The sequence below is a fragment of the Aythya marila genome, assembly GCF_965140915.1.
Source record: "Aythya marila genome assembly, chromosome: 20".
Classification (NCBI taxonomy): Eukaryota; Metazoa; Chordata; class Aves; order Anseriformes; family Anatidae; genus Aythya; species Aythya marila.
Genome location: NC_139061.1, coordinates 6,958,572 through 6,971,435, shown reverse-complemented (window position 1 = coordinate 6,971,435; position 12,864 = coordinate 6,958,572). Strand labels below are relative to the sequence as shown.

The following is a 12,864-nucleotide window of genomic DNA, read 5'->3' as shown; positions in this document are numbered from 1 at the left end:
ATTCTGTCCCATGGCACCCGCTTTTCTGGGGGACAGCAGGGTGGCTCTGCCCCCCCTCAGCACACCCATGGGGACAGTGAGAGCCAGCAACGGGGGCTCCGTCCTGCTGCCTCCTGCAGCCCCCTCACGCCCCCAGCCCCTCCGTGTCCCCCCAGGGGCACGGGCTGGCCCCTGTCCCATGTCCCCCCCCCCCATCGGGGTGGCTCTGCTGATAGGGAGGGTGGGGACGGCTCGGTGGCTCCTTATCTGCAGCCAGGCGCTGCCCTGAGCACCACGGGGGGGCTGCAGCAGCCGGGGCCCCCCCATCGGCTCCTCAGTGCTGGTCTGGGGGCTGCTGGGGACCCCCTGGCCCCGTTTGGTGCTATGGGGTGCGGGGACATGGGGCAGGGCTGTCCCCTTGTGCCACGGGTGGTGGAAGGGATGGGGACGCTTTGGTGAAGTCCCTGCTTTTGGTTTTGGGGTGCCTGTGCCACATTCTGGGGAATCCTACAGCCCCCCCAGGACCCCTGGGTCACAGCAAGGGGCAAAGAGAGCAGGGGACGGCCCCTGGTTGTCCCCAAATCCTGGTGGCCTCGTGCTGGGCCTGGCCGTGGCAGCACAGGTGACGCTGCCCCAATTTCTGTCACCACACGGAGGGGACAGCAGGTCCGGGGGACACCTCACGCCCCAGGGCAGGGTCCCCAGCAGCCGTGGCTGCTGCTTATCGGGGTGCCCACGCAGATGGGGACTTATCGTGTCCCCACAGGTGGCTTCCAGGAATGCCAGCACGTCCCTGCCCCGCCACCACAAACACCCGGGCACGGCGCTGGCCCTGTGGGGACACACGGGGTTTGGGGACACGCGTGGCCTGGGGACATGGACGGCCGTGGTCCTGCACAGGGAGGTGACACGGCCCTCTTGGGGACACGTGGCTGAGGGATTTGTCCCTCAGGGAACCGTATGTGACACGGGGACACGGCTCTCGGCAGGCCACACGCGGCTGGGGGGTGGCCCAGCACCCCTGTCCCCATGGGGCTGCCACCCCTGACACCCACAGCCCACCCCCTGGGCACCAGTTTGCAACCAGTAGCTCCCAGTTTAGGGGTGTGCAAGCCACAGATGGAACGCATGGAGGGGGCTCATGGGGGCCACCCCATTGCCTTCAACACAAAGGCGCCCCCCGGGAGCCCCCTGTCCTTGGTGTCCCCAATGTGTCAAAGCCTCGCCAGGCTGGCACGGAGCTGCTGGGGGGGGGGGGACCGAGCCCCCCCACACCCTACCGGGGGGGTTATGGGGCCGCCCCCGCTGTGCCCTGCAGATCCGAGATATGCAGATGAGCCCCGGCAGCTCCTATAAATCAGGGGCAGAGCCGGCACCCCACAGAACCAGCGGGGTGGGGGGCCCGGCAGCACCCCGCCAGGTGGGTGCCAGCAGCGGGGGGACCCCCCTGTGCTCGTGGGGGGGGGACAAGAGGGGGACGCTGACCCTATTCTCCTCTCCTCCAGGCGCTGCTCCCGCCGCCCCGGGCTGGATATCATCGTATACTGTAAGTTGGCTATGAGACACTACAGTATAGATGATGTACTCCCCCGGGCTGCACCCCGCCACCGCAACGAGAGCCGCCTCGTGGGACCGCGAGGGCACGGAGGGGACGGGGAATTGGGGTTGGGGAGGGATTTAGGGACATTTGGGGCACCCCAAGTGTGCGGGGCAGCGCTGGATGCAGCCAGGGAACGCGGCCGGCGGGGAAACCGTTACCATTACTGAGTTTAGTAATGGTAATGGTTCTGCCGCCGGCCGGGCACACGGCACGGCTCGGCACGGATCCGCAGATGGAGCCCCCCCTGGAGCGGGTTTGGGGGCAATAAAGGCGCTCGCGGCACCACGGCTCTGGTTTTCCTTCTTTTTGTGTGCCCCCAGGGTGCTGGGGTCCGGCGGGGCTCTGGGGTGTGGGGTGGGACAGGGCGCCCTACGGGGAGTTTGGGTGCAGGGGGTGCGGGCAGGGTGCTGGGAGCACTGGGGTGGGTCACAGGGGGCACTGGGGAGCACTGGGGGGCACTGTAAAGGGCACTGGGGAGCACTGGGAGGCACTGGGGTGTGTTGTGGGAGAGTTGGGGAGCACTGGGGTGCAGTGGGGCACTGGGGTGCATTGCAGGGGGGAATTGGGAGCGCTGGGGCTCGCTGGGGAGCACTGAGGGGAATGGGCTGGGCTGCAGGGGGTACTGGGATGGACTGGGGGGTGCTGCAGGGGGCACTGGGATGGACTGGGGCGCACTGGGATGGACTGGGAAGTGCTGCAGGGGGTACTGGGACAGACTGGGGCGCACTGGGATGGACTGGGGAGTGCTGCAGGGGGTACTGGGACAGACGGGTGCGCTGGGCTGGACTGGGAGGGTGCAGCAGAAGGCAGGGGACTGCATGGCAGAAGACACAGAGCACACTGGGGGTGCACTGGGCTGTGTGGCAGGGGACACTGGGCACACTGGGAGCACTGGGAGCACTGGGAGCACTGGGAGAACTGGGTGTTCCTGCAACACACGGCGGGGCCGGCAGGGGGCGCTCCATTACAAGCCCCGCCCACTCCATTTAAGCCACGCCCGCTCCGTTTAAACCCCGCCCACACCACCACAACCCCCTCCCGCCCATTTTAACCCCGCCCCCCCCAGCCTCCCGCTTCCTTCCCACAACCCCTCGCGGCGCGGCGCGGCGCTCTGCCCCGCCCCTCCCCGTCTCTATGCTCCCCGCCCCCTCTCAGCCAATGGGCGCGGGCGGCGGCGGCATTCCCGCCCTGCCCCGCGGCGGGGCAAGATGGCGGCGCCCGGCGCTGTGGCGGCGGCGGGCAGGGCCCTGGGCTGGGCCCTGAGGGCTGCGGCGGCGGCGGGGGCGCGTCCCGGGGGGGCAGGTGGGGACCGGGGACCGGGGACCTGGAGCCGGGGCCTTGGGGTTGGGGACCCGGGACCGGAGCTACTGGGGGTGAGCGGGGCCGGTCCCGTGCGTGTGAAGCGGGGGCAGGCCCAGCGGCCCTCTGTGAGGGGGCAGCCGGCTGGGCTTCGTGGGAACGGTTCTCCTCAGTTTTGGGGCGTTTTCGGTACGATTTGGAGCTTTTGCTGCTTTTTCAGCTCGTCCCCTGGAGAGTCGGGCCCTCAGGGGGCTCGGTGCCTGCTGCAGCGGGAGCAGCTCCGCGCTCGGCAGCATCCTGGGCATCCCCGCCGAGAAGCCGGCCTGTGCTCTGGGCCAGCACCCGCCGCCCGTGGCCACCAGTAAAGGTGAGTGGTAGCGGCCCGGGGCCGTCCCTGGGGCTGTCAGTGGGGATTTAGCAACATTCGGGTTCCTTCTAACCCACCAGAGGAGCAAAAACGGCTGTTACGGGACCGGCCTGACCAGCCCCAGAACCCCAAGGTTTTAAGAATCGCCATCATTGGAGCACCGAATGCCGGGAAGTCCACGCTCTCTAACCAGCTCTTGGGCAGAAAGGTACTGAACGCTGTTATAAATGTGTTACAGCACCAAATTCGGGCTGCTAAATCCCTTCTTTCACGTGCTCTAGATGTGTAATGTTTTTAATTTCTTGGAGGTTTTCCCTGTTTCGAAGAAAGTGCACACAACCCGATGCAAAGCCCAGGGAGTCGTCACGTTTGAGGACACCCAGCTGGTGAGTTTCCCGCGCTGCCGAAATGATGTGCCTGAGGCAGCAGGGAGTGCTAGCCAGATAGCGCAGGATTTTCTCATTTGTATCTTCTATAAAATTAATCACGCAGATGTAAGTTCTAGTTATGCCACTGGCTGCAGGCAGGCTGACAGGATCTGTTTTTTTTTCCTTCCTAGGTCATTCTGGACACGCCTGGCCTCACCAGTCCCTTGAAAGCCAAAAGGTATCGCTGCTGCAGGGAGAGACGAGGTTCTGTCGAGTTGAGGTTTGATAGAGCAGGAAGTGACAAGTCTGTAAAATAGAAAGGGCAGGAACTTCTATTTTTAGCCTCGTTTTGGTTTCTCACCTTTTTATTGTTGCTATTTCAGCAGCACACAGAGCCTGTAGAATCCTTCCAGCCTCGTTGCTTCCTCCCCTGCAGGGGGAAGGAAGATGGTTGTCGTCCAGCTCATGTCTGGCTTATCCATCTGCCTTTGTCTTTCAGGCATAAACTAGAAGAGGCCATGCTGACAGACCCATGGGACAGCATGAAACATGCAGATTTAGGTGGGTGCTCAAGTTCCTTTGCATCAAACCAAACCCTTTATCTGCCACAGAAACCTAGAGACCTCCTACTGCGGTATCTGGATGTGTTACTGGGCAGTAAGGGCAGTGCTGGGAGCATGAACTAGGAGAGAGGAGGGAAGGGCATTGAAGAAACTTGAATTTTTTAATCAAGGGAGGGGATTAGCGTTGTCTGGTCTGAAGCTTAGATTAATATTTGGGTGTGGATGTTGCGTTTTAGACTGTGTGATCTCTTTAGGACAGCAAGTATAAATTGGGCTTATTGTTTTATCAAATAAAACACTCCTTTTTGGCTCCACCTGCATGCTGTCCTCTACAAGAGAGAGAAGTAGCAGCAGGAGGGAAACGATTCAACCACGGGCTGCAAGGAAACTTAAAACTAAGGTTTTGGAAAACACAGGTCGGTTATATTTCCCTCACTTTCCTGGCAGTTCTGGTTTTGGTGGATGTGTCGGATCACTGGACACGAAGCTGTCTGAGCCAAGAGGTGCTGAAGTGTCTTTCTGAGTTTCCCCACGTCCCCAGCGTCCTGGTTCTGAACAAGGTAAATGAGGAGCTCGTTTGTCCTGCCTTTAGCAGTCAGTCACGCCAATGTGTTTCCGGGTATGTCAAAGGACACTGATTTTCCTCTCCACTGCAGAATATTTGTGTGTTTACGTGTCTGTGTTGCACACACGTGTCCCTGCAGCTGTCTGCTGCAAAACAGAATTTAAATCAGCCTGGAAACAACCGCTGGTCCAACAGTGGAGCTGGCCAGCTGTCTGCTTCAGCTGCAGATGTCCTGGTGCAGCTGCTGGCCCTGGGGGGATTCTTTCAGTTCCCCAACAGCCAGGGTCCAGATGCCAGCCTCATTTGGGACAAGTTTGTGATACCTCTCTCTCGTACCAGGTGGATCTGCTGAAGAAGAAGTACATCCTGCTGGAACTCGTAACTGAGCTAACAGAGGGAACTGTAAACGGAAAGAAGCTGGAAGTGAGGTCTCCATTTAAACACAATCTGAGTTCTTCAGCAAAAACTGTTCTTAAAAACACTCAGGCTTCTCCACCTGAGAACCGGGCCCACGAGTCTCCTGGTCTGCAGGAAACAGTTAAAGCCCAAGAAGGCTCTGGCTTGGATAGCAGCAGTGACATGAGGGCTCCTGAGCCTGATCGTGTCATAGAAGCACAAGGGCCAAAGCCCCGTGAATGCAGAGATCTGAAAAACAGGAAGGGCTGGCCACGCTTCCAGGAGATCTTCATGCTGGCAGCTCTCACAGGAGAGGAGGTGGATACGCTGAAGGTAACTGAAGTCTGAGCTGCTGTTAGGCTGTGAAACACCTCGTGGCACCCTAGGGCTTCGTACTGAGCTGCTCCTCCTGTGAGGAGCCAGCAGAGCTGCTGTCCTTGGCCTGGCGTGGGTCTGTGCTGGGGGATGTGTTCTCTTTTGACATCTCCAGAGTTTTCTGTCTTCGTTGAGGCTCCCCAAATAGCAGCCTGTCCATAATGATGGATGCCCGATGCAGCATCACGCAGCTGCGAGTAGTACTGTAGGCTTTTGTAGCTCGTACAAATGACTTCGGGAGGTGTGACCTTTGGGATTGTTTCAGTTTCAGAAGCTTCCCTTTCTCCATTCCATGCCAAAGATATTACGCCACCGCCCTGGTGGCTAGCAGGAGCATCCTCATAGCAACTCACCACAGAGCTTTGTGGCCCTACAAGGATGGCACGCGGCAGCTAACGGGTGTGATGGGTGTTCTGTGCTGACAGCGCTACCTCCTGATGCAAGCCAAGCCAGGCCCGTGGGAGTTTCACAGCGGGGTCCTGACCAGCCAGTCCCCTCAAGAGATCTGTGACAATATCATCAGGGAGAAGATTCTGGAGTACCTGCCCCTGGAGGTGCCCTATGGCGTGACTCAGGTGGGAAGCGTGTGCAAGCGGACTTGCCTTCAAGTTATTTTGTTGGCAGTGTGATGAAAATTCCTTTTTTTTTTTTTTTTTGAGTTTGTGAAATCTACCAGACCCTTCACAGGCCACGTGGGATGACCTGGGAGTTGGGTGTCGGGCAGCGAGAGCCTTTGTGTGTTTTAAGTGGGGTCACACATGTGCATGTACCAGGGAGCTAAGCTTTAGTCTGTGAAAGAGTCACATTTGTGGCTCCGGAGATCCTGTGCTGAATTGTGAGATCGTGTGCTTGCTGTTGCAGGTGACAGAGCTGTGGGAGGAAGGGCCAAGCGGAGAGCTCCTCATTGTGCAGAACCTCGTGGTCCCAAGGAAGTCTCATATGGTGAGTAAGAGGAGAGAGCTGGGGAGTGTGAGAGGAGGCCCCCTTGCTCCTGCGTGTGTGCCCTTGCTGTGTTAGACACCTTTTCTCTCAGCAGTGGGCTCTGTGTTGGAAAGATCCAGGTCTGTGACAGTCACAGGCTGTTCAGTAACACCTTGCACCTTTCTGAAGCAATCAGTTGCCCATGGTTTGGTCGTAGGACATCCCTGGCTGCTATATTCTATACGCTTCTGTGCCCGCACCCTTGTTTTCTTAGGTGACTCCTCCCCAGAGGAAGAATGAGAGTGATGGTGTTCTCTCTGGGTTTTAATGCAGATGATGTTGATTGGAAAAAGAGGTACGGTTATCAGCAGGATCGCTCAGGAGGCTGGCCAGGACCTGATGAACGCTTTCCTCTGTGATGTCCGCTTGAAGCTCAAGGTGGAGGTGAAGAGTTGAACTCTTTGAGGAGGCTCTGACAGCCGTTGAGCTCTGTGGTCATGCAGAGAAACCGCTCCCAGTTTGTGCTGCAGGTATCTTAACACCTTTGCTCAATCCAGAAACAGGAGGATGGAGTCCAGATAGCGGGCTGAAGTAGAATATATTATTCTTTGGGGAATGGCCCAAATGGAAATAAACTCTACAGATCTTCTACGAGGCCTTATCGTATGGAAACGGGACGCACATCGGAGAACCTGGTGCGTGTGTGGTTCTAGCACTGCATTTGCAGAGCTGTCATCTGCTTCTGGGCTGTGTCCCACATCCCTGCTGCCAAGCGATTGTGGCTGGAAGTTCAGGATGATTTGAGTCAAGAGTCTGGCTCAAAAAGGGAAGGGTGAATATTGTGGTTCTTCGAAGTGTGGGGGAACATCTCCTGTCCTTTAGCAAAGGGTCGCAGTGAAGAATTGTTAGCGCACGTTTATCATCTCTTCTGAAGGCTGAGTGATGCCAGCCGTGGTAATGCAGGAGGAAGGGGCTACCCCAGCCCATGTGGTGTTCTCTTTTCTGTTGTGCTCCTTGCCCTGCACCCTGTTCATGGTTGTGAGTGGAGCTGCGAGGGAGTCAGTATTGCCCAGGGAGCTTGAGTTGGAAGAGTTTGCTGGCTAGCAGAAACATTCTCATAACGGGGTGGGGCAGAGAGCTCTGAAACTATAGGTCATGAAGGCCAGTGGTTTCCAGCTGCTGTGTTGGAGCTCTTGCCACAGGCATGTGTGCACCTTCCGCTTAGACGACTGCCAGCTATTTCTTTCACGTTCACCTTTTCTATGCTTTAGTTAATAAAAATGTGTTCCTTCTCCTTACCCTGGCATCCTTCCCCTCAGTGTCCTAGGCAGTTCACTGCTCCTGGCAGGTGGTGCTGACTCAGGAGGGATGTACCTGGTGACACCCTCTTCTGAGTGGATTATTGAAGAAGCAGAGAAATGGAGCTTGGACTGTGATCCGTTCTTGGTGTGTATGCGAGCTGCTTCCATGACTGCAGGTGAAGGGAGCAGAGAGGCCAGAGAACTGCTTGCTGAACACAAGCATTTGCTGGAGCATGTTTGTAAGAAGGGCATGCAGAGCAGGGAATAGGTGTCTTCCTGCCTCGACACATCTTGGTTTTGGTGCCCAGTGGTGTCCTGGCTTTACACCCATTTGGACGTTTGGCTAATGAATGAACATTGAGGGATTTGGAGTGAAGATGCCTCTAGCAGCATTGCGTAGGTGCTTACTTCAGAAGGGCTAGTTAGTCATGCAGAAACAGATGGCAACCCTTTTCTTAGGGACTCAGTTTATTACAGGAACATTACTACAGAGTCATTACTCTTTGCACCAAGGTTGCAGACTGGAAGTTAGAGACCATCAGAGCTGAAGAAGAGGCCAAAGTTGGGGCAGCAGCTCAGGCTGGGGAGGCTGTTGAGGATGTAGAGCTTCTGACACAGGTCAGGGTGTGGGCAAGGCTTTTGCAGGCTGAGCAAAGGGGGCTGGGGGCGCTCAGTGGTGCTGTGTGCTGCTTTAGGAGTGGGGCTGAGTCTGTGGGCTTGAGTTCAGGCTCAATTTTTTCAGTACTGAATAGTTTCCTTCCAGAAATTGGGGTGAAATCCAGTGTGCTGTTACAAACCAACACCTCTGGGCTGAAGGGAGAGATCTGAAAGGGTCTTCTGGGGGTTCCTACAGGGAACCCAAACCCTTTGGGGTAACATTGGCGGGAGGGTGACGGTTGGAAAAGACCTCCAAGATCATTTGGTCCAACCCTAATGATTTTATGACTCTGTGATTCTACTTTCTCAGCACAAGTACCGTGTCCCAGTCCCTGTGTGGGGAGCTCTGCGTTACTTCCCCAGCCTGCAGCTGCCCCCTCAGAGCCACCACAGCCCCCTGAAGAAGCCCCTGGGCGCCATGTCACCGCGCCTGTCTGCGTCCCCCTTTCCCTTCTGTACCCCATCTCCTTCATTTTTATTAAAAACCAAACAAAAACTCAACAGCGAGCCGCTTTTCCGTCACAAATTCACACATTTTATTCCGTAGCTCCGCGCCGAAACGCGCGAACCCCCCATCCCCTCAGCCCTCCTCCCGCCCTTTAATGGCGGCCGCGCGGTGGCGCTGTCATGGCGGCGGGGCCGCTGAGGGGAGGAGGCGGGAGGAGGAGGAGGAGGAGGAGGAGGAGGGGGCGCTGTAATGGCGGCGGGGCGGGGCGGCGGGGGCCGTTGGCGGGCGGGGCGCATGCGCGGCGGCTCCTGGCGCAGCCACCACGGCCGGGGCGGGCGGCGGCGGCGGCGGAGGAGGAGGAGGAGGAAGGGGGGGAGCGGCGGGGCCGGCACGGGCACAGCGGCGGCGGCGCCATGAGGCCCGGGCAGGGGCACCGAGAGTAAGTGCGGGGCCTCCAGGAGGTGTACGGGGGGGGGTGCACAAGCGGCGAGCTGGGCTTTTCCGTTCTTTCCCCCCCCCCCCCATCGCCTCTTTTCCTCATTGTCCTTCCCGGTTTCTCCCCCCCCATCTCTCCACACACGCATCCTCACGCCGCCTGTCGCGATAGGGGGAGTGTCGCGACAGCGCGCGCGGGACAAAAGGTGTAATGGTGACAGAAAAGGAGGGGGGGGGGGGAGTGAGGGCTGCGGCCTGACCGGAGCCCGCCGGTACCGCCCGGGGGGGGGGGGCTCCACGGGGCCGCCCCCCCCCCCCCTCCTCTCCTCACACAGCCCCGGTGCCCGCCTCAGGAGGGGCCCTCACGGCTCGGCCCGGCCCCAACGGGAGGCCCCGGGGCCCGGTTCCTAAAGTGGGGGGGGGGCCCTCCCCGGTTCTGTTCTCCCCGGGGAGCTTCGCAGCGATTCCTTTGTGCCACGGTTCCCGGAGGCACCGGGGAGGGGTGTGTGGAAAAAGGAGGGTGAGGGGGGGGGGGAGAAGGAGCTGGAGCGGCTTCTCGGCGGCGCGGTTTTGCAAGAGCCATTGTTAACGCCGCCCTGGGCCCTCTGATTTCCTGCCAGCCCTTTTTCTGGAGCACCTGAACGGGAAGCTGAACGGCGGAGCGTGAAGGGGAAAGCAAAAAAAAAAAAAAAAAAAAATAATGCAAAAACACGCACACACAAAAAAAAAAACGCGCAGAAAGACAGCTGGAGGAGGAGGTGCGACCGGGCTGCTTGAAGGAGGTGAAGTGCTTGAAAGCTCTCGGCTGGGCGGTGTGGGGCTGGCCGAGGTGTGCTGCCCTCGCTGACATTGCCTCTCCCGGCCCCGTACCGCCCGTAGGATAAATCCCGTGCAGCCCGGTTCTGGCCTTGCCTAGTTCAGGAACACTTTGCACCCACTTTCTGCGATGGTCCTAATCGTTCTCGTTCATTTTTATCACAACTAAAGTCACAAGCTCGCTTAGAAAACTTTTTCCCCTAAGGCTTTTACCTCTTTGCTGCAGAAAGGCGCTGCTTTGTTTTCGGGGTGGCTGTAAGAGAGCAGCACCCTGCAGGGCTCCCGAGCGGTGTCTGTGCCGGAGCAGCGGGGATACCTTCAAATAACTCCTCCTGGGCTCCGTGGGCTCTGTGTACGTGCTGTAGGAACTTTGTCTGATTCAGTCCTGTGGCTGCTGCTGCTGCCTTGGCAGGAGCAGACTCGTGATGGTTGCTTTTTCCTCCCTGCGCACGCGTTTCCGAGCGGGTCTTTGCCACCTGAATCTGAACTTGTTAGAGCCCAGCGTTACTCATTTCACGTGGATGGGAAGCAGCAGCAGAGCACTTGCAATTTTTCATCCAAAATAAGCTAGAAAGCAGTCCGTAGAGGGAAAAGCCATCATGGGCTGAATTCAGTGGATGTTTCATTCTTTTCTTTTCTGAAAACACACGTGAAAGCCGCTCTTGTGAGCACAGGTTACAGGATCGTGCTGTCACAGAGACCTGATCCTCACGTGAGGCTCCTTGACTCGATGAAAGTGGAAAGGGCTGATGCTGAAAGAGGTTAAAAACGCGAGGAGGAGTGGAGCTGCCTTAGCTAGGAAGTGCATTCATTTAAGTAGATTTATAAGGCAGCGGGGAAGACATTGTTGAAACATATTACAGATATTAGAGATGAAGAGAACAAGGTCTCACCGCCTGCAGCAGCCCAGGGAGCAAAGGATGCAGAAGCAGCAGGCAGGTGGGTCTGGAGCGGTGCAAAACAGGTCCAAGAGGACTTGAAAAGGGGAGAAAAAAAAGCAGCAGGAATGGAAAGCAAGCACAGGAAAATTGACTGTTTGGTAGATTTTGGTAGAGGAGGTTTTGGATCACAAACAAGTATGAGTCAGGACAAAAGGAGAGTGGGATTTACAATAAATATAGGATTGTTCCGCAATAAATACAGCTTTCAGGGGGAAAAGCTTCCAAAAAAGAAAGGCTGTATCTGTTTTTTCAAGTGCTCTTTACACGGTGCGGTCGGGTAGAATTTCTGAGGTGAGGAAATCAGAGATTGACCCTCTTCGGGGAGAGTCCTAAGCAGAGCTGGAGCTGGGAGAGCGGTTGATGAATAGGCTGTAGTTTCTCTCTGCTATTTTAAGAAGCCACATCGAGTTCAAGTCTACCCGGCCTGATGGTCTAGAGAGGAAAGATGCCTATCAGTGGAACCCGAATTAAGCAAAACCAGATAAATCTGACAGAACGGATGACACGGGAAGGATGATTGCTGAGAGATGCTGGCATGTTTTCTGGGCCTTCATGCTCGGCGTGTGTTTTATTTGTTGCCTTACGTGGCTTTTGAAGTGTAAAAAAAAAAAAACAGATCTCGTTTTGTGCTGAGATAAAAGAGCAGGCATGTGCTGAAATCCTCACAAGGCGCAGTTCTGCTTTGGAATTGACATCAAGCAGTGACCTTACTTCGGGCACCCGCTCTCATTTGGGGAATTTCTCGAGCGGATAAATAATGCACTTAGCACCAAACGCACGCCGTTTAATAAGATTGTATTTTTGATCCCCCCTTTCCATTCACTTTGCAAATAGATTCATGCTTTTTCTGCTTTAGCACAGCCTGAGGTGCTCTTGCTGTTAATAACATCAGAAGTACGTTGGAGAGTGTCCACGTAGGATTGTCTTTCTCTCCCAACATCAAATTAAAACCCCCTTTTGTTCTTTGCAGCTTGGCTATCTGCCGTAATTCCGGTCTTATTTGTATTTGTTTCAAGTTGTCCTCTGACAGAGACACTGCTTTAGCTACGTTTGCTTCTGGGAACTGTTACTGGAGATGAAGAGGAGAAGTCAGGCTTCTGTCGAGGTATCTGTGCTCTCCAGAAATGCAGACTGCTTTAAGATGTGTGCGAGCTTTAGCTTGCGTCCTCAGCTGCACGCACCGAAACACCACGATATGGGATGGAAACTCCTTGTTTCCTCCTTCACTTTTCCCTTCCACCGTGGCTCGTCCATTCACGGTTATTCTTCCCCGTTTTCGCCCTTGACTCATTCCTGGCTGGCCCACAGGGATGGAGAGGGCAGAGGCACGCTCCTGCCACCCCAAAACCTCTTGTCCTCAGAGCCCCGAGCCAGAACGTCCCGCGCCCGTGCTGCTCAGCACCCTCATCTGCAGCAGGCGAGCTGTGGCAGCGAGGGGAGGCGCTGATTGATGGGGATGGGCGATGAAGTCATGTCCATGTCGCGTTTCTCTAAAGCCTGGTCATTTCCAGGATTCCAGGATTTATGGAATTACTAACCACCCCACTGAGAGCGCAGCCAAAGCTCAGCTTGCCTGATTTATTTAGCAGACGGCTGGAACTTTTAAAGAACTGCCTCAGGAGCACGTAGCAATTCGCTGAGACACCGCAGCCACGGTTTGAGTATCAGGCTGCCCGTCCGCCGGCCCGCTGGAGCCCCTGGGGTGGGTTTTGGGGTGAGATGCTGCTGGAGGTGAGGACAGGTTTCAGAGGCTGGTGAAATCTGGAAGGGACTGCGTTTGAAGCTTTTTTTCTGGCTGGAAAGCGAAGAATTTCAACCCGTTGTTTGTGCGTT

At 56.8% G+C, this 12,864-nt stretch overlaps 2 protein-coding genes across 6 annotated transcripts in view; both read left to right on the top strand.

Annotated features, from left to right (window-relative positions):
- The first annotated feature begins 2,743 nt into the window (after window positions 1–2,743).
- Window positions 2,744–8,856, top strand: ERAL1 (Era like 12S mitochondrial rRNA chaperone 1). 3 transcript variants are annotated; one of them, XR_014318861.1, is made up of 12 exons: window positions 2,744–2,881; window positions 3,099–3,245; window positions 3,326–3,453; window positions 3,554–3,631; window positions 3,805–3,851; window positions 4,113–4,174; window positions 4,624–4,736; window positions 5,081–5,470; window positions 5,938–6,087; window positions 6,374–6,454; window positions 6,767–6,963; window positions 8,702–8,856. XR_014318861.1 is itself a non-coding variant. In XM_082776211.1 (11 exons), the coding sequence occupies exons 1-11, from the start codon at window positions 2,788–2,790 to the stop codon at window positions 6,887–6,889; spliced, it is 1,413 nt and encodes a 470-aa protein (XP_082632337.1). In that variant the 5' UTR covers window positions 2,744–2,787; the 3' UTR covers window positions 6,890–7,731. The 3 variants fall into 3 exon arrangements, 1 of the variants encoding a protein (XP_082632337.1); XR_014318862.1 differs by having other exon boundaries at window positions 7,753–8,856; XM_082776211.1 differs by lacking the exon at window positions 8,702–8,856 and having other exon boundaries at window positions 6,767–7,731.
- Window positions 8,857–8,922: 66 nt separating this feature from the next.
- Window positions 8,923–12,864, top strand: part of FAM222B (family with sequence similarity 222 member B) — a gene marked incomplete at its 5' end in the record, with an annotated part of 34,671 nt that continues 30,729 nt past the window's right edge. For all 3 annotated transcript variants that reach the window (XR_014318894.1, XM_082776666.1, XM_082776665.1), the window contains one exon: window positions 8,923–9,278. The remainder of the gene's footprint in view (window positions 9,279–12,864) is intronic.